Raw genomic sequence first — 21126 nt, 5'->3', positions numbered from 1 at the left:
GTCAAGAGCTGTTGGCAATAATCCCAACCCAGAATAATCTGTAGATATCAAATATGTTTAATAATGTGAAGGCCTCTTTGATCGTCTCATTCAGCTCTGCCTGCAATGGTTTGCAAGCATTTTCTTTCACTTTTCCTCTGCAGCCTTGCCCATGTGAACACACCCACACACTTCAGCATTACAAACACAGATTTCCTGTGTCACTGCGAACCCTCAGCCCTCCCTTTCCCGGCCCCCTCCCAAAGATCACAAAAGTCACATTTTCCAAAGTATTTTTTTTTTATCATGCAGCGGAAAGTCTTGGAAGATTGGAATAGTCAGTGCTACTTTTATAGCTGAACACCCTGAATCCTCTTTTGCAAAATTATGCAATTAGGAAAGGCATCTGTAAGCCCAGCTTCTCAGAAATACACTTGTGTAGCAAAACTCATGCTATATATCAACAGAATTTAATGTTCAAGTTAATTATTTTTCTATTTGTATGGAACACCTTCCCATATATTAAAAGGAAGACATGATTTCAGGGGCTGCTCTTAGTCAGGGTACAGCCTCCTTCCACTTCTCTTAGGTCTGATTTGAATTCAGCCATCTCAGTCAATACAATAAAAAAGAAACTAATGCCAGGAAAATGGTGAGAGGGGAAGGGTGGAGTTGAAGGAGAAAAAATAATGATTTATCCTTGAGTGTTTGAAGTAAATCCTTTCTTTCATTTTATAACTTTTATGTTAAAATATTACTAATGCTTTTCTAAATGTGGCCCATGACAGTTTGCTATAACATATATTAGTTTTTGTTTGATGAATCTCTATTTAGTGCATATATGGAGTTTAGTGAAATTATTCCCATAACATAAAACCTAACCCAGACATTGTAATTACTTTTCGTCTTGAAAAAGTCTCTTATGCTGTATGATGTGCCAGGTCAGAGACACTAAAAAATGGGAGTGAATCCTGTGTGTCATAGTGTCAGTCACAAAGTCAACCATTTGTGGTTCCCCTTCTTTCACTTCCTGTTTGTTCATCTGTGCTTCCTGCTTCTTTAGTTTCTGCACCCAGGACTTTACATTTTAACTTGTCCTCCAGTGACTATCAGCCGAAATCAAACACATGGATAAAGGAAAAAGAAAAAAGAATGACGTTCTGGCAACAAGGGAGTTGGTGTACAGGCTGTGAGAACCATCAAGAAGTGGTCAACCACAAAAAGGCATATTAGGGCTAGGTCTGTGTCTAACCACCAAAGGAGCCCCAGTCAGACAGAGGCACTTTGGTTGCTCACAGACTCATGCAAACTAAATCTTAATATTTTTTTCTTTTTTCTTAGGTAATAAAAAAGCAGGGAGGCAGAGAAAGAGACTCCCACATGTGCCCTGACCAAGATTCAACTGGAAAGCCCCTCTATGGGGTGATGCTCTGCCCATCTGGGGCCATTGCTCTGTTGCTTGGCAACCAAGCTATTTTTAGTTCCTGAGGTGAAGCCATAGAGCCATCCTCAGGCCCTAGGCCAACTCGCTCCAACCGAGCCTTGGCTGTGGGAAGAGAAGAGAGAGACAGTGAGAGAGAGAGAAGGAAAAAGGGGAAGGTTGGAGAAGCAGATGGTTGCTTCTCCTGTGTGCCTGGACCGGGAATTGAACCCAGGACATCCATACACTTGGCCGATGCTCTACCACTGAGCCAACAGGCAGGGCCAAAATGTTAACATTTTTGTGAGAACTTTGGGCAATAAAAGAGAAACCTGTAGCCTGACCAGGAGGTAGCACAATGGATAGCATGTCGGCCAGGTTCAAAACCTCAGTCACCAGCTTAAGCGTGGGCTCATCTGGCTTGAGAGCAAGGTTGCTGGTTTGAGTGTAGGATCATAGACATGACCCCCTGGTTGCTGGCTTGAGCCCAAGGTCACTGTCTTGAGCAAGGAGTCACTGGCTCAGCTGGAATCCTCCAGTCAAAGCACATATGAGAAAGCAATCAATGAACAACTAAGTGCCACAACAAAGAATTGATGCTTCTCATCTCTCTTTCTTCCTGTCTGTCTGTCCATGTCTGTCCCTCTCTCTTTCCCTCTCGCTAGGAAAACAAAAAGGGAAACCCTACATCATTTTTTTTTCAGACAGCTGATAAAGTTTGACAGTTTAGAAGAGGATGCAGGATGTCAGCGGCAGAATCACAGAGGAAATTCTGCATTCTGCAAAGCCTCACTCAAGTTACTGTGAAATGGGGCCTGAAATGAGCAGAACCACTGGTAACTGACAGAATGTTATGACAAAGTAGATTCTCAATTTCCCATGAGTTAGAAATTTTAAGCAAGACAGTGACTTTTTAAAATTTATGTTTCATAAATGATTTCTTTTTTCAAACTATAAAATTTTAAACAACATTGTAAAATTTCACAGCAATAGAAATTTTCACACATTCCACAACTCCTAATTATGTGAAATAGTAGAAATGTTGGAAATTTTTTGCTATGTAATTTTTTGTTTCTTTGAAGTGTCTCATCTGTATATAATTTTTTCTTGCACTGCTAAAATGCCAAACACTTGGCCTGATTTCTAACAACTTAGGATTCTTCTTCAGGAGTTGAATTTTCAGGAACATAGAATTTTCTCTAATTCCCTCTTACTGGTTACTTTCTTTACCACTTAAGAAAGTATTCTTCTATTCTTGATAATTAATCTTCTAATATAAATAAATGTTGAATTTTATCAAATATAAGTTTACAATCTTTTGAAAACATATGGCTTTTTAGTTCTTTTTTCCAATTCATGTAATAAATAATTTAATAGTTTTCCTAATATTAAAGTATCCTATCATTTCGATAGTATTTTAGACATTTGGGCAACATGAGTAACAAAACAGGGGCACTCCTCAAATTCTGTCTAGTGAATGGTCTATTTAAAACGGTCTGTCTTGGGGTGGTGAACCCACAGTGCAGTGTGCAGAGGATGTATGATTGAATCATACACCTGAAACCTATATAATTCAATTAACCAATGTCATGCCAATGAATTCACTTTTTAAAAATGGCCTTTATAAAATGACTGAGGAATTATACCTTATTTTTCTATGCAGACTGTTCAGCGCCTCACTGCTTCCATTGCGTGTTTCTGTTGTGTGTACTGCTACTGGATATACTTCTTGATCTTTCTTTTTTTTTTTTTTTTTTTTTTTGTATTTTTTTTCTTGAAGCTGGATACGGGGAGAGACAGTCTGACAGACTCCCACATGCTCCCGACCGGGATCCACCCGGCACACCCACCAGGGGGCGATGCTCTGCCCCTCCGGGGCGTCGCTCTACCGTGACCAGAGCCACTCTAGCGCTTGGGGCAGCGGCCAAGGAGCCATCCCCAGCGCCCGGGCCATCTTTGCTCCAATGGAGCCTCGGCTGCGGGAGGGGAAGAGAGAGACAGAGAGGAAGGAGGGGGGGTGGAGAAGCAGATGGGCGCCTCTCCTATGTGCCCTGGCTGGGAATCGAACCCGGGTCCCCTGCACGCCAGGCCGACGCTCCACAGCTGAGCCAACCTGCCAGGGCCTTTGATCTTTCTTATTATAGCTCTGTTGAGGTACAGTTTATATGCCATAAACTATTTTATTGTATGTGTACAACTCAATGATTTTTAGTAAATTTGTAACATTATACAGCAAGCAGTACCATGCAGTTTGGAAACACTTTTATCACCCCAGAAAGTCCCCTCCTATCCCTTTCTAGTTAATTCCTGCTCTCATGCTTAGCCCTAAGCAAGTAGTGATCTGCTATCTGTCCCTTAAAGGTTGCCATTTCTGGGTATTTTTTACATATAGACTCGGTACGCTGTCTTCTGCACTCAACGTCTTTCATGCAGCGTAATGTGTTTGAGGTTCACCATGTGATAGCAGTAGAACTTCATTCCCTTCTGTTTCTGAGTCGTGTTAGGCCACAGGCTATCCCGCGCTGTGTGTACCCATCCACCAGTTGATGGAGTCCGGATTGTTTGTAGTTGGACCATTATGAATAATGCTGCTGGGAACTTTTACACAGAAGTTTTATGGGCACGTGTTTCACTTCTTGTGAATAGATTTCTTGAAGTGGAATTGCTGGGGATCATGGCATGTGTTCGGGTGACATTTTCAGAAGTGACAGTTTAGGGAGAATAGCTCTCCCTCTGTTCAGGGAGCTTCTTTTTTTTTCTCTTCTTTTTATTCCTTTTTTGGGATAGGCCCAGGTTAATTGGAAAAGTACCCCCTACTCTCATTGGTACAGTGCTGGTTTAAGAGCCAGGAAGACAGGGCGACCATTTATTTCTCTGGCCAGACTCTCAGCACCCAGGGTAAGGTGGCAATCACATGCCAAGCTGGGCCTCTGTTCTGTGAGCACTTCCAAGAGGCTCTTGGGGTTTCCATCTATCCTCTGCCTCCAGCCCTGATGCTCCTTTCTAGGAATTGGTGCAGATCTTTCTGGACACCCCCCCCCCTTCTGAGTCAGCTGTTTCCAAAATATACTGAGTTGTGGGTTGTTCATCTCTTGTCTCAGGTCAGCCCTGCCATCCAATCTTACAGAAATCCTTCTGACAACAGCACGCAGATACATCCTTCCTTCCTTTTACTTTCATTTACCATTTTCTTTTATTATCACTGAAGTAATTCTTTGGTCATTTCAACGGAAATTTGGGAGTGAAACTGTTATACCATGAGGTCAAACTGTGTAGGATTCCTGTCTGGGCGCTGTCACAGCAACCCCTCATTCTCCCTCTGTCATCCCCACTGTCTTCTTCTTCTCCCCAGAGAGAGGACTGGCATTCCTGCTGTTCTTGCTTGTTGGCCCCAAAGAACCCTTCCAGTTCCAAGGGTCCTGTGATGTCTTGGCTGACAGCTCCAAGCTATACAAGCGATACTGGTCCTTTCCTTCTCTGAGAGCTTTCTCTTTTATTTTCTTTCCCAAATAGTGAACCCCTCATATCTGTTGCCCTTTCTCTACTTGTATACTCTGAATGCATTATGTTATTAGCAGAGAATAGAAGAATTTGGGGAGCTCAGGGGATCTTCTTTAGGCTAATATTAAAATTCACAAACACTCTAATGAAAAGTTTAACACACCATTTTGTTAGATTAAAACTACCCAGTATATTCCATTTGTCAAATCTGTCTTTCTTAATCAATTAAATTAATGCATTTCTAGAAGTGTATGTTCTTGGTATAAAACTGGAGCCCTGTCTGAGCTGGCAAATTAAATTTGACATGTCACACCTAAAATAGGATTAGTGCAAAACATATTTGGTTAAAAGATGTTTTATAGGTCAATAAAAATTTTAAAGTTGAAAATGCATTCAAGATGCTTTATTTCCATCCTTTTATTTTACAAATGAGGACATGAAGGCTCAGGAAGAAAGGCCAAGAGAATTCCTCAGGTGGCTTGTGTCTGAGCTGGAACTTGAACTGGCTCTCCGGATGTCCAGTCAGATGTCCTTTTTACTGCGCCATGCTGCCTGCCTCTCGACCGCAGGGCCGGGGAGCCACATCAAGTGTCAATGATCCATCGAGTTGCGGTGGTAGACAGCAGACTATCACTTCCTCCAACTTTTGTCATTGCAAACACTGATAATCAGCCACTCCATTCTTTCCAGTGAGCCTGTGTGAGGCCTCAGATGTCCTAGATTTTATTCCTGGTCAAAAGGAGCTGTGATACAAGACAAAAATTCTTTACCTTCCTTGGAACCACTGTTTTTCAAGGTGAGGTTGTTCACTCCTCCTTTCCCTACCCTGAGGAATTACACACACACACACACACACACACACACACACACACACACCATCAACATCACTAACTGTCTGAATAAAAGTTGACTTTACAGGAAATGCTATCCATAACTGGAAACACGAGGAGTCCCTCGGTTCTTCCCCTTCATTAACTGATAAAATGACAGTGCTGGGGAAATGGAGGGCAGCGTCTGTCCCGGAGGGAGTGTGTACGTGTGTGGTATAGCATCTGCATAGTATCATTTCTCTATGCTCAGAGGAATAACTAACAGGTCTGGGAATGCAGGCCTGGGAAAATGAGCAAGTAGAAGTTCAAGGCGATAGCTGATGTGTGAAAAAAAGCTTAATAGAACCTATTTTTAAAAACTTCACAGAATCTTGAAAAAGAACATTTTCATTAAACACATATTTCAAACACCAACACAGCATAAATAGAATGAACCCTTATGTATCTCCATTACTGAAATTTAACAATTATCAAGGATTTTGTCACACTTGTTTTATCTATCCTGTTCTTTTCCTTGTTTCCCCATTTCTTTGCTGAGATATTTTAAAACAAATCCCAGACACTATGTAATTTTATTTCTCATGCTCAAGCATGCATCTTTAAAAATGTGAATATTTTATTTTTTTAACCACATTTCCTGATCATACTTAACAGAACTAATTAATAATTTATTGATATTTATCAACTATCCATAATCTAATTGCCTCAATTTTTAAAAACAAATTGTTTTAAGGATTTTATTTATTTATTTTTAGAGGGAGGATAGAGAAAGAGAAAGGCAGAGGGTGGAGCGGGAAGTTTCATCTAATAGTTGTTGCTTCTCGAATGTACCTTGACCAGGTAAGCCCAGAGTTTCGAACCAGCGACCTCAGCATTCCAGGTTGATGCTTTATCCACTGTGCCACCACAGGTCAGGTTAATTGCTTCTATTTTTTTAATTGCTTCTATTTTTAATAGAATCTTTTTTTTTTTTAAATCAGGTTGGAGAATAAGAGAAACACATTATGACTTGCATGCCAGGTCCATCCCACTGCAAGAATTGTTTGTGGTTCACACTCTCAGTAGAATCACAAGGTCAAAGATCACTATTTCTGAAAACCAGTGAAGAGCTTAGGAGTGACATCTGTTGAATGGGTAATGGCTTATAGCCTATCGGGCCTGGGTGCTTGGTCATCAGTGCCTGTCCTTGAACATGGTCGTGGCCAGGCTGCTGGGGTGAAATACTGGGGCCAGAGAATTCAATTGGTTTATAAAATACAAGTACTTCAGCACTCTAGAGCGCTATTTGTTTATGAATGTTAGCGAGTAAGCAAAACCTCCGACCTAAAACAAATGACTAGCATTGACAATGGAAGCGTCAACACTTCTGATGCCCTCTTGCTTTAGCACACCGCGTCACTGCAGAGCACTACGTCCCATGTCCTGCGTGATGCCAAACCCTTCCTTCCATGGATATCTGGGAAGGCAGTTAGCTCGATACACAGTTAAACAGCCACATTGTCTGCCTCAATTGCCAAATCTCCACTTCACCTTGTGCTGAGGAATAGGCATCTCCAGGGGCAGCGTTGAGGAGGAAGCGCTCACAATTCTGTAAGCTTCTTGTTATTATGCTTGGCTTCCTGTTATGCAAAGATAGACAGAGGGGGCCGGTGAAGTGTTGCAACTGATAGAGACACACACCCACAAGAAGCCACTGCACTGGAAATAACTAAGAAACACAGAAGCTCCGAACTGTGCACCCCAGAGAGGTGGCCCAGAAAGGTACCTTAGGTCAAGCGAATTTTCCAGAGCACAGAAGACCTTACAAGTCTAGGAAGAAATGGAAAGCTAATTCTCCCTCACTCTCCCTTCCTCTCTGTCTCCACCCCACCTTCTCTCTCTTTGTTTCTCTCCCTCTCTTTCTACCCTTCATATTGCTAGCAAGACCACATTTTTACTTCTTCCTGCAAAAGACATAACTATGAGTGCTAAGTCTCTTTCCAAAGCAGAATTTGCTCTTTTAGGTTGAAATGCTTGCTTGTCAAACAATGAAGGACATTTCTAGAAGCTATAGGACATGGGAAAATTAAACCTGCTCAAGTCCTGCAAATAGAAGAAGCAGGCATCTAGGGAATAACTTTTAGATATTTCTTTTAGTGAGGTTATGTAAATCTGCCTCACTTGAGCAAGTCCTGGGAAAGCCTGTGTGATTTAAGGTCAGGTGCACAGAGGAAGCCTCTTTGCTGTCTTCAGCCATAGATTGTTGCTTTCGGTAGGGAGCAAAGTTTTTCCTACCTAAGTTAAAAATGAAACTAAGAATTAAAAAAAATCCAAGCGAGTAGCCCAGTTGGTTAGAGTCATCCGGATACGCCAAGGTTGCTGGTTCTCTCCTGGTTCAGGGCACATACATGAATTAATCAGTGAATGCATAAATGAGTGGAACAACAAATTGTTGTTTCTCTCTCTCTCTCAAATTAATAAACAAAAATGTTAAAATTCCAGGAGAATAATCACAGGATATCCTAAAGTTTAAATGCCAGGTTTTGAAAGTGAAAAGACATGAAAAGTTCCCTACCCTCCTGGATGGCGGGTGATTTAAAATGGAGGGCGGTTTGCCTTGGAGAGGGGGAAAAGGGATACAGAAAGCAAGACTGGAGTTTCTGAAGTTAAAAGACCTAATTTTCTTCTCTGTGGGCCATCTTCCCAATGTGATAACTGGACAGACAACATCTGCATGTGCGTGGTATGATGTGTGGGCGACAGTGCATGAGTGGGTTGTGGGTGCACTTTTTGTGCGTGTGTGAGGTGTGTAGGAATCCCCGGATATGCGGGGGGCGGGGGTGCCGGGCTTCCTGTTTCCCTGTTCCCCAGCAGCTCCCTCTCAGCTGGGGTGGGGCCCGGCTGTGAGCTGCAGTGTGGCCAGCGCATGGGGCCCACCTTGGGTTAGTTTTGTGTTCCTCCCATGCTGTGGTGACACTGGGCTTTGGACAGGATCATTAGGTCTCTTCAAGTGAGCTTGGGCAGAGAGCTGGTAAGACAGAGTAGGGCCACCTACTCTGCCCCTTTTCCTGCTGGGGTGTCAGCACAGCCTTGGCCATAGGCTTGAGGTTTCAGTGCCATTCGCTGTTCTTTCAAGGCCTGCTGAGCCCTGCAGAGCAGATGCTGGATGGAAAAACATAGCTCAAAGTTGTTTACACATAATATTAAGGCAGAATGGGTGTAGGCGGAGGTAGGTGTCTCACAGGATGGGTTAGGAATGGTGGCTCTGTCCCCTTCCTGGAGGAAGAGTGTTGCTGTCCTTCCTTCACTTCACTCTGACTGTCTAACCCTGTGAATTACTGCCCATTGTTTCTCCATGTAGACGCTTCTCTTCACCACAATAGGTGCTTTTCTGGGGCCTGTGTGGCCTAGGTATGGATATCGGGCTTTGAAATCCAATTTCTAGCCTTGTAACTAGGACAGACCACCTCACCTCTCTGAGCTTCAGTTCCTCATCTGTAACACCGGGGTGGCAATATGGCGTGTGAGCGGGAGTGTGAGCAGTAAGTGAAACTAGACTTACACAGTGTTCGCATCCTGGCTGAGACAGGATAAATGGTAAATATATCAGTATTGACATGGATTGTTATTATGTCAGGAATTATATCTTCTACTGGATCCTCTGCTTGAGGGGCAATAATGACCATATCTAGACATCCTACAAGTAGGTAAATCGGCCAATATTTATTGAAAATATAAAATGACTGATAATGGCTCACATTTCATTCTAAAATGCTTATTTTATTCACTCAGCAAATATTTATTGGGTAACTCTAATTGGCCAGATGCTGTTCTAGGAAGCGTGATTAGATTGGTGAAGAGACTCTGTAACAACCACTCTCCTTGGGAACCTCCTTTCTGATGAACGATTCCATTCCACTCTGATTTTACCAGAAATAAAGGTCTGAGCTAGATGCTTATCTCTCCTTAGCATGTGATGGTTCACGATTGATTGCTAATCCCCCTTCTTCATACAAGAAGAGTAGGACGTCATGAAATGGGCTGCAGTTGAGGCAGCTGTTGGCAACAGGGAGCTGTGAAATGGATTCTTGTGTCAGGGTGCACGGTAAATATTTGAAACCCCACAAGTTCTCAAGTTCGCTAATTTAGATGTTTTCCTCTATATTTTAAACACTACCCTGTGCATAAGAAATGTCCAATAAATTTTTCTGATTGATTAGTTAAAGAAACAAAAAAGACAAGCTTCTTTGTTAAAAAGAATCCATGCTATCAATCTTTTATTTGAACGTTATTTTCTCTCCATATAATGTACACACACATGTGCGTGCATACACACACAAGCATACACTTCCTCTCTTCATTCCTTCCAATTAACTTTTCTGAGACAGACACTGGAGCGTCCTCAAAACACTAAAATGAATAAGACGTGGTCCTTACCCTCAAGAACCTCTGTAACTCCAGCACCTATACCCTGCAGACAGGCAATAAGAGCATAATGATGTTTATTTTCTGAGGCCATGGGGTCTTCAGCTCACTTTTGTAGTGAACTACATTTTTCTGAGAAAGCTGAGATCAGAAACTCAAATACTTCTTTAAAAAGGACCTCTTGCTTTTGAATGATGCTTTATAGCTTTACACAGCCCCTTGCAGAACACGTGAGGCTGTGTGAGTGTGCAGCATACCAGGGTCTTGGCAGAGAGACTGAGCAGGAATGAAAGCCAGCTGGTGCTCCTCTTGTCAGGCTGATGCCCTGGTGTGTGGCTGCCTCCATCGCTCCCAGACAGAGGAAACTGTTTCTCCATCCAAAGGGTCCACCTTTCCCCATGGGCATGAGATGGAAAGAACTGGCCCTGGCGTTTGCTTGGCACAGATCAACAGCATCTCTCTTTTCGTTCCTCTTCCAGACAGCAGCCCCCTGCTGCATCCCCAAACTATTGGGGATAATGGGTTTTCTTGCTGTACTTTCTTCCATACTTAGACGCAGTGCAAGCTCTCTTTAAAGTCCCAAGGGAATAGTAACCTTTTTCTGTGTGATATCTAAATTTATCTCCATAGCTTCAAAAATTCTTCCTTCAATGCAAGTGCCCTCTGCACTTGTCCCTTTCTTTGGTTTCTGAACATCTACTGTGTTACTTTCCAGATCTGAGATTTTTATGTCACTCGTATTTCCTGTTTTTTTTTTTTACACCTCTTCACCTCCTCCCCCCCCCACCTTGCTTAATCTATAGGCCTTGCCTGACAAAACCAGAGCTCTGGGGAAGTCTAAAGCTCTCCACTTGCCCTCACATTTCCTCATGCCCCAACTGGACTCCCTACCTGTTCATACCCACCTTGTTCTCTAACTTCCTTTTCTGCTTCCATGAACATGTCACCCGGATCTGTGATCTACTTGGGGGTGGGTTTGTTAATCTTATATTCCATAACCCAACCATAACCCGACATGGTTCCTGACCCATGCCCAATGCTTAGCCAATGTGTGCCAAGTGAACGGATAGAAAAGGCTACCTTACCTGAGTGGCTCAAACCCCAAATCTCACAAAAATCTTTGCCTCCCAATCGTCCTTGTTCAGCCAGCTGCTGAGGTCTGGTGGTCCGCCTCACAACTGCTTCCTCTATTCCTTCCTTGTCCACTGCCACCAGCCGAATCCAGTTCTCTGGATTTGTACCTGGAATATTGTACAATGTTCAGCTAGTCTTCCTGTTTTTCTCTTCTCCCTCTCTCCCTTCTTCATCCTGTTCCTCTTTCATCTCTGTTTTCTTTTCTCTCATTTGACATAAAATCAAGTTTATACTATAATAATAATGATAATAATAATAGCTTTCATTTATAATGGCTATGTTTTAAGAAGCAGACATTTGCTGGAGCCTGCCCAGTTATCATTAATAATCCTTACAGATTAGCCACCCTTAAGGTATGTATTATTATCACAATTTTACAGAAGAGGAAATGAACCCTCAGAGATAGAACATGACTCACCCAGGGCTGTGTATGTCAAAGCCTGTGCTCTATTTTACTTTGCCTTGTCTGTCAAGAACTGTGTTAGGTGTTAGAGATACAAGGCTGAGAAAGGCCAGAGCATCAAGGCAGATCCTCTGTCTTTTTTTTTTAAGTTTAGAGGAGGGGAGACAGACTTCCTCATGCGTCCCAACTGGGATCCATCTGGCAACCCCTATCTGGGGCCGATGCTTGAGTACCAAGCTATTTTTAGCACCTAAGGCTGACTGGTTGAACCAACTGAGCTATCCTCAGTGCCCAGAGCCATGCTCGAACCAATTGAGCCACTGGCTGCAGGAGGGGAAAAGGGAGAGAAAGGGAGAGGGAGTGAGAGAGAAGCAGATGGTCATTTTTCCTGTGTCCTAACCAGGAATCAAACCTGGGTCGTCTATACGCCAGGCCAATGCTCTATCCACTGAGCCACCAGCCAGTGGCTCTTCTTAGAGTGTAGTGAAGAAAGAAGACAGAAAAAGAACCAGGCAGGAAGACAAGTGTTTTGATGTACATATGATACCAGTTAAGAAGGAACAGAGCCCAGGGAGTAACCAATTCTGGCTGGGTTGAGAAGGCTTTTTACAGGACATGTGGCCTGATGTAAGTCTTGAAGGATGAATGAGAGCTTTCCAAGAAGTTGAATTAGGGGCAGATGGGCATGGATGGGGAGAGTATTTCAGCAAAGGGAACAGTATATTGTCATGGATTAGTGCAGGATGGGTACAGAGGAAGAGCATTAAGAAAATCACAATGGACTCTGAATCCCATGTTCAGTTGTTCAACCTTCATCTTTTAGGACAAAGATGTTGGAAAGTCATGAGAGGCTTTTAGGCAGGAGAGTAACATGAGCAGATTTATGTTTTAGAAGGACTGTGGCATAAACCATGTTATCAATGGACTAGAGGTGGGTCTGGTAGGAAGGAGACAGACAGGTTAGAGAATTATTATAGAAACCCAGGGAGAGAAGGGAAAGACCAAAGAAGCCAGGTCAGCGTAGTAAGGAAGGCTGGATCAGAAAAAAGTTTCTGACTGTGATGTCTCTAGGAATGGGGTAGCCCTCTGGTTTGGTTGGTTATCGGAAAGAGGTCAGTCACAGAACATCATAGAGACCAGTGGAGGTAAAGCAGGCACATTTGTTGGTGCAAGGTAGGGGAATGATGGGAGGTGAGGAGGGGAGACGTGGTGAGTTCCACCAGCAACACTGTGACCTCGAGATTCCTGTGGGGGTATCTGCAGGCAGTTGGACAGATGGGTCTGCAGCTCAGGAGAAGAGTCTGGGATGACACCATATAAATTCTTCTCCCTTTTCCAATTTATTTAAACATAGTTCCTAGACTAATGCATTGTTCATATCAACCTATTGAGAAAATACCTTTAGTAGTTCCTCCAGGTTTGAATGAACTATTTCTATCTCACCTGCAATTTCAGAGCCACCTAAAGTAGAATCTAAATATACACAAAGTTGAGAACAGAAAGAAGAAATATCTCAGAAGTAGACCTTAGATGATTTTGAGATTGATTATTTTGGGGGGAGAGGTTAGAGGTCAGAAGATGGGAAGATACAGAAAGGAAGTGATGACGCTTTCTCTGATGACCTCTCTGTCCACACTTTCTTCTTTAATTTTCTCTTCCTCCAACTTGAAGCAAAGAACAGCTGACTTCTGCAGGAACGGCATTCCTGGGAGTATGCACCTCTTCCATTTCTCTTCCTTCCTCTCTGGTGCTCTCACTCAATGCACACTAAGACTCAGCATATGCAATACAAGTATGTAACTTGTCTATGTTTCATCCTGGGCCTTCCATGCTAAGGTATATAAAATGGCACCTATTATCAGTTGGAGCAAGATTGAACTTCTCACTCTGCTACATGAAGCCACTTTTTCTCTGAGCCCTCCAGCTCGATTTCTCTATTTGATGAAATACTGCAACCTTACAGTCTATTTTGTCCCATGTTTAGTAATGATAGCATTCAGATTCTGGGAAGTGCTGAGCAATAGAACTTCCTGTGATGTCTTCATCTGTGTTGTCTGCCACTCTAGCCATGAGCCACATGGGGCTACTGAGACCTTGACATGTGACTGCTGTAACTGAGGAACTGAATTTAATTTATTTTAATTCATTTTTATGTACATTGCCACTCACAACAGCAACTACTGCATTGGACAGTACAATGTAAAGGGCTGTTCTTCCTCTCCCTCCTAGAGTAAGGGTGACTTTATGAGGCCCCTGTTTCCCCTTCCTCAGAGTGTTCTGTAAATGCTTACAACTACCTCTTGACTGGTCTGCTTGCAGCCCCCTCTCTAGCCCACAGCCTGGTTCCAAAATCCTTCTTGAAGAGGTCGGAACGTGCATTCAGCGTGCAATGACTGGATCACAGTGAAGTTTATCATAGTTATTATTTTCATTATGAGAAATAGCTCTATTAATAGTAACAGATTTCTTTGTTTACTTTATCCGGGAACAAATCACACCCACAAATAGAGACTGTTCAAAGGAACTAATAAGGAAAGTTAGTCAAAACTAAGTCAAGCTCAAGGTCCAGCAGGCTTCCTTCCTTGATATTCAATCATCTCATGATGAGCAACGCTGAGCACGGAGGTGGGAGATGGCCCTGACATAGGACAGAAAGTTCCCCTGCTTAGTCACTGGCTCATTGCAGCCCCAGCTGTCATCTCCCCCGTATTCTGGTCTAATTTCAGCAGTGTGGAGGTTGTTCTGAGCCATCCATACTCTAACGTGTAACATATGACCCAGTGACCACAATCATGCCACCTACACTGAGAATCATCACAGACACTCAAGAAACACTGGGTGGGTTTGTGGGTGAGCAGCATCATATCTGGAATATAAAAGGTGGTTGGTCAAGGCCTTGACAATATGCAGGCAGACAAGGTGGCTAAGTCTAAGAACATTCGATCCCATACCTACTCCTGTGTTTGCCAGGCCATTCTGCAATGCACAGATGTTTTTGGAAGGAGGTTTTGTTTTTTTGTGTTTGCTTTTGCCTCAAAAGAGCATAAAACATTTCTCAGTGCTAACCATAGCATAATATCGCAGGAACTCAGTACTTCTGTGCTGAGTTAATTCTCTTTAATCTATAGTGTCCTTTTGGCTCCTGCTCTCCCCATCCCTATTCTTCAATACTGTTGGAGACTTTTAGTTCCTCCTATTTCCTGAAGTGGGTATAATAGATTTCTGTGGGTCTCTGGACATAGCCCATGAAGCCTGAGTCCTCCTAATCACCAGGTAACACCTGTCTGTTTTCTTCTTCTGTGCTGAGTCCATATGGTGATGTGACCACCCAGAAGCCAAATGAAGACTCTACATTATGCCTTTGCTAGGAGGGAAGTCTTCCCTCCTAAGCTGAATGTTGCTTCAGCTTCATGGTTATAGAAGTCACACTGGGCTGGGTCACACAGAGACTAGTAAGGTGGGAGGAATCCCCCAGCATCTGCCACAATGCCTCACTCTTCTGCTTTGTGTGTGTGTGTTCCACTTTTCATCTCTTCCTATTATCTGCCCTTTTTCTGGCACTGGTGTGAGAGTCTTGGCAAGTTACAGTCTCTGACCTAGAGAGACATAGCTGTATACAGTTCTTCACATCCCCTTTTCCTCATTGTATTCCTGCTGAAATCCTCGTTTCCTTCAGATCATTTTCATGGCCTTAGAGTGAGTGATCAGCCCCATGTCTGTTTGCTGGGTTACAGATGGACGATCTGGAAGTTAGCAGTTAAATAAGGAGAAGGTCTGACAAAAATTTTAACTAGGGTTTCAGGACACACACATGTAAAGCAAACCCTTTGTAATCATGCTGCCAAAAAGTCACCAAAATGGCAAACTACTTTTTACTACAGTGGAGTATATGCACTCTTATAATGATGTCTGTCCAACAGGAGGCTGTTGAATCAAGTATGTCTTGTCCCTTGTGTACAACATACAATGACCTCTCTGGTCCCTGGTAGGAAGTAAGGGATGACTGCAAGCTGGCACTGGGGAGTAAAGGTATGTGACAAGAACACAGACCCCTTGTGAAGGTCAAGGGAGCCGTAGGTCAGAGTCCTCATCAGATATCACTACAGGATTGAAAGACGACATGGGTAAATAGGGTGCTAACTCTGGATACAGTTAGTGCCCTTGGAAGAAGCACTCTGTAATGCCATACAAAATCGTGGCATTTGAAGGTAAGCCATGAACATAAACAAAGGTTGAAAACCACAGGCCTATAATGAGACAGAAAGAAAAGAATCAGAAGCAATGAGAAAAGTTGTCAATTCAATGCATTAGAGATAGGGATGAAGGAAGAGAGAGCTTGATGACGGAGCGACATTTTAAAATAATAAGGCAAGTTCAGGGAGCTCTCAAACCTGATCTTCACCTCATAGTAGGCAGTCAAGTCATCTGTTGATAAAAATGAGTGACATTCTCTACCTTGGACCAGGTACTGTGCTAAGTGGTCTATACTTGTAAGCTTGTTTAATCTCCGCAACAATTCCGTGGAGTAGGGACTGTTATTATCCTAGTTTAACCAGCGAGGAAACTGAGGCACAGAGAAGTTCCATAATGGATGAATGGGACAAGAAAGGAAGAACTGGTCTCCAAGCAGGTGAGAGGCAATGTGAGGAGAGTGGAGCTGGCCCGGTTCAGTTGTGGGTGCTCAGGGAACCCACACAAACTGATAACGGCCTTATAAGATGGAGACTTCCTCCGGTGAGGAGAGGAGTGCAGATGCTGCGGACCGGCCAGCGTGGAGCACAGTGCTAGGTTGGGGACACAAGGAGCTCCAGTGTGGCTTCAAGGGCACTGCTGAACTGTCTGGGAAGGAAGGACGGTGAGGCGCAGAGGACATGTCGAAATGGGACCACAGGCAGGGTGATCCATGGCTGTGGAGGAAAGAAAAGGAGAGGGTTGTTTTGAGGGTTGTTCTGAAGAGGAGTGACTGTGGAGACAGGCTGTGGACACCTGGCTCTGATCCAATGACAGGTGGAGCTCTTGTATTAACAAAAGCCAACAACACCATGCAGTGGGTTGAAGGGTCTGGATTCAAACTCTGCTTCTGTGTTCTGCTGGCAGATCCGTTTTCCTTTCAAACGCTTGTGTGCTGCCAGCCACACTGGAGGGACACCCTGACTGAACAGGTAGTGGGCGGCTGCAGGGGGCCCTGGTCCAGCAGAAAGGACTATAAGCCCTCTCAGTGGGTAGGGGGCAGAATGGCACCCAGGGACACTCTGCAGGTTAATTTAGGAGGTGCCAGTTTCCTGCATGCCAGGTCCACGCCCAGGGGCCGGGGCTGGGGGTGGGCTGGGAAGGATCTATTCGCCAGGGAGGCCAGAGCAAGCCCCGGCTCCACTCGCTCGGGGAAGAATGCCCGGCAGCTTCCGGTGCCTGTGCGGCTGCGTGGGACTCGCCTTGAACCCTCCGAGCGAGGCATTATTTTCTCCTCGCTTGTCAGATACTGACTCCCACGCAGAAAAAAGGAAGCACCTTTTGTCAGATGCTGTGGCCACTTCCTCTTAGAAGTCTCCAGCCAATCTTTCGCTTTGCAGTATGAGGGGGCCGACCTCGGCTGCCGGACTGCCTGTGCTGGGCTGGCTGTCGCCTCCTCCCGGTCCCGCCCGGACCCTGGGGAGCGGGCAGCTCTCCGGGCCACTCGGGGCTTTCTCTGCCACCCCCCGGCCTGGACCCTTCGGCTGGGCCTGGCTGGGGCCCCGCCCACTTCTCGGCCCCCTCGAGGGCTCCTCTCCGCCTCTGCACCCACTCTGCCCGCTGCTGAGTGTCCCTCGGTCAGTCTGCCTGTCTGTTCCTCTCCATAGCTCGGTCGAGGAGCGTGATGACCGGCGAGCCGATGGCGTCCTTCCACCTGGCATCCACCCCTAACCCTCTGGAAAGGCCTATCAAGATGGGTTGGCTGAAGAAGCAGAGGTCCATCGTGAAAAACTGGCAGCAGAGGTACTTCGTGCTGAGAGCACAGCAGCTCTACTACTACAAGGACGAAGAGGACACGAAGCCCCAGGTACCAGCCAGGCCGTCTGTCCCCATCCCCAGGGCTCTCTCTCCAGGCACCCGGAGGCGGGTGTGCAGCCCACCTAAATCACTATAAATGCACAGGGGCCTTCTTACTGGGACTGGACACATTTATTTGAGAGGAGGTACTCTCTGCTTTTCACCATTTTCTAGATACACAACCCAAGTTGCAAAAATGATGGGGTGACCCTCCTCCAGGAAGCCCCAAGATGAGCACTGTGAAACTTCCTAAACTCAGCTCTGAGTCAAGGCTGACAAAGAGGTCTTGATGGTAATGCTGAGTACCAGGGCTCAGAGAGGATTTGGGTTCAGGGAAATGGATTTGGGGGCTTTTATTTCTTTGTTTGTTCAGTTGATACTTATTGAGCATTTATTATGTGCCTGATACTGTTCTTAAATAAACCAGTCAGTACTATAGATAAAAATCCCTGCTACTATATGTAGAACTTAGAATATGAGGGGAAAGGCATAAAATAAACGTTAATAAGTGACATTTTTGTACTTTGTTAGAAAATCACGAGTTCTATGAAGAAAAAATAGAATGGGTTAAAGGGAGGTCAAACGTTTGGAGGAGGCGTTATAATTTTAAGAAGCTGGTCAGAATGATCGTATGAAGAGGGTGACATTTGAGCAAAGACTAAGGAGAAGCAAGTAGGCAGATCTCTGAGGAAAGAGCACTTGAGGCAGAGGTGGAGTGTGACGTGTGAGGAACAGTGAGGAGGGCAGTGTGGGGCCTGCAGAGCTACTAGGACGCAGAGAATCAGAGCAGATGAAGTCAGAGAGGTGGAGGGGGTGATGGGTTGGGGCACATCGTATGCCCAAGTAAAGACTTGGGTGTTTACACTGAGGGAGATGGGGAGAAAGGGACATTCTTTGACTTATGTTGTAAAAAGATGGCTCTGGATACAGTGTTCAAAAATTGATTCAGGGCTGGAAGGAGGAGGCACAAGGTGAGAGGTTATAATGTATAGAATCTCAGTGGGAGCTGTGGGCTAGGGGAAAATGATCAGATTCCTGATATACTTTGAAAGTATACCAAACAGAATTTCCAGATGAAGTGAAAGGGGTTAGAGAGGGCTTTGATCCTAAATCTTGGGCTTAGATCTTTTCTCCCCACATTACTGATTGCTCATGGCCATCATGGTGCATGAGTGAGAAAGGAGGTGCTATTAACAACCACCCTGGGACCCCAGGTATAAATTTCATCTCTTGGGGCAACCAGGACAACTGATCACCCTATCTAGAGCTCACATCTCTGGGCTTGGCCAGAAAGAACTCATTAGGGAAAACAGACTCTAGAACAGGGGTCTCAAACTCAACTCAGCTTGTGGGCCGCAGAACAAGATCACAGCCATTCGGCGGGCCGCACTAGGTCTACAAAAGGCAACTGTTACGCAACACTTTTCTCACTGCAGTTGAAAACAAAAAAAAAAAATCAGTACAACAAGCAGAATCGTACATGCAGTTTACTCAGTGTCACAAAACGACCAGAAACTGTAGTTCGCATCACAACTGCTGTTAACTAAGCTAATATCTAGCTAGAATGCTAGAGAAATGAAAAATACAAGTAGGCCCCTAGGCTTACTTAATTTTATCCAAAATATTTTGAACTTCGTGGATTAGTCTACGGGCCGCACAAAATTGTTTGGCGGGCCGCATGCAGCCCGCGGGCCGCGAGTTTGAGACCCCTGCTCTAGAACCTTCTAGAACCAGAACAAAAATCCCAAGAAGGGTAAGGATATTAGAGGTATATGGTAAGGTATGTAAAGAAAGGAGATAGGCATTTTGGTAGTGGACAGTTCTCTTTAAGGACAGACTAAAGGATCTGTGGTGCGTTAGCAGCACTAGTTAAGAAGGCCTTCCACTGAGGTGGTGAGTGTCCCAGCAGAGGATGCAGAAGGGCCAGAGACCCACCACAGACTGGGTTCTTGCTCATTGTCCTCCTGTGCGTGGTGACCAGGCTTCCTTCACTTTATGAATAATCCAATACTTATCAGAGCCAAGTAACACAGGCTAAGATGGTGGATGGTGGCGACTGGTGCGTTGATCGCTGATGCCGGAAGTTTTCCCGTCACCTGAGAGTAAGGGAGATGGCAACGTGTGTGGGCCTAACAGAATCAGCGGAAAGGACAGCTCAGTGGAATTTACTTCTGTGAGGTGTGAGAGGGTGAGAGGTATGTTATCTCTAAGCTTGTGTTCTTTTCCTGGCTCTACCACCATCTGACCATGTAATTATTTAATTTTTTTTTGAACTCCCCCTTTTTTTTTCCTTTGGTAAAATGAGACAATCATACCTGGCCTGCGTTTGTCACAGGATCAAAAGCTACAAAGCATAAGTAAGCAAATACTGTTTTGTAAAAGTAGAAACTGGTGTCAAAGGTGAAATAAATTATTAAAGGTTCTGGCTTCTCTCCCATACTTCTGGAAAAGGGGACCCAAAATCCTTTCAGGATTATACTAGCCTGGGGTAATTAGGTAAAGCTGCTTCTAGGATGACAAGTATGGTTTATTTTGTAGGAAATCTCTCTTTTTTTTTAGAGCTTTATTTATTTATTTATTTATTTATTTAAAAATAAATTTTAATGGGGTGACATTGATAAATCAGGGCACATATGTTCAGAGAAAACATCTTTAGGTTATTTTGACATTTGACTATGCTGCATTCCCATCACCCAAAATCCAATTGTCTTCCATCACCTTCTAACTGGTTTTCTTTGTGCCCCTCCCCTAACTTCCTCTCTCTCCTCCCCCCCACCCTGTAACCCCCACACTCTTGTCCATGTCTCTGAGTCTCATTTTTATGTCCCACCTATGTATGGAAACATATAGTTCTTAGTTTTTTCTGATTTATGTATTTTGCTCAGTATAATGTTATCAAGGTTCATCCATGTTGTTGTAAATGATCTGATGTCATCATTTCTTATGGCTGAGTAGTATTCCACAGTGTATATGTAACAAAGCTTTTTAATCTGCTCGTCCACTGATAGACACTTGGGCTGTTTCCAGATCTTCACTATTGTGAACAATGCTGCCATAAACATGGGGGTGCATTTCTTCTTTTCAAACAATTCTATGGTGTTCTTGGGGTATATTCCTAAAAGTGGTATAGCTGGGTCAAAAGGAAGTTCGATTTTTAATTTTTTGAGGAATCTCCATACTGTTTTCCACAGTGGCTGCACCAGTCTGCATTCCCACCAGCAGTGCAGGAGGGTTCCCTTTTCTCCACATCCTCGCCAGCACTTATTCTGTGTTGTTTTGTTGATGAGCGCCATTCTGACTTGTGTAAGATCATATCTCATTGTGGTTTTAATTTGCATTTCTCTAATGATTAGTGATGTTGAGCATTTTTTCATCTGCCTATTGGCCATCTGTATGTCCTCTTTGGAGAAGTGTCTATTCATTTCTTT

General features: G+C 44.1%; 1 protein-coding gene across 3 annotated transcripts in view; it reads left to right on the top strand.

The window, feature by feature from the left end:
* Positions 1–21126, top strand: part of ARHGAP25 (Rho GTPase activating protein 25) — an 87347-nt gene that overhangs the window by 21656 nt on the left and 44565 nt on the right. For 2 of the 3 annotated variants that reach the window (XM_066378089.1, XM_066378088.1), the window contains exon 2: positions 17509–17708. The exons of the other annotated variant lie outside the window; for it this stretch is intronic. In XM_066378089.1, coding sequence (XP_066234186.1) covers positions 17509–17708 — 200 coding nt within the window. The remainder of the gene's footprint in view (positions 1–17508; positions 17709–21126) is intronic. 3 annotated transcript variants of the gene reach the window in all.

This window comes from Saccopteryx leptura, chromosome 3, assembly GCF_036850995.1.
Source record: "Saccopteryx leptura isolate mSacLep1 chromosome 3, mSacLep1_pri_phased_curated, whole genome shotgun sequence".
NCBI lineage: Eukaryota > Metazoa > Chordata > Mammalia > Chiroptera > Emballonuridae > Saccopteryx > Saccopteryx leptura.
The sequence above is the reverse complement of the archived record's forward strand: the minus strand, read 5'-3'. Positions and strand labels throughout refer to the sequence as shown.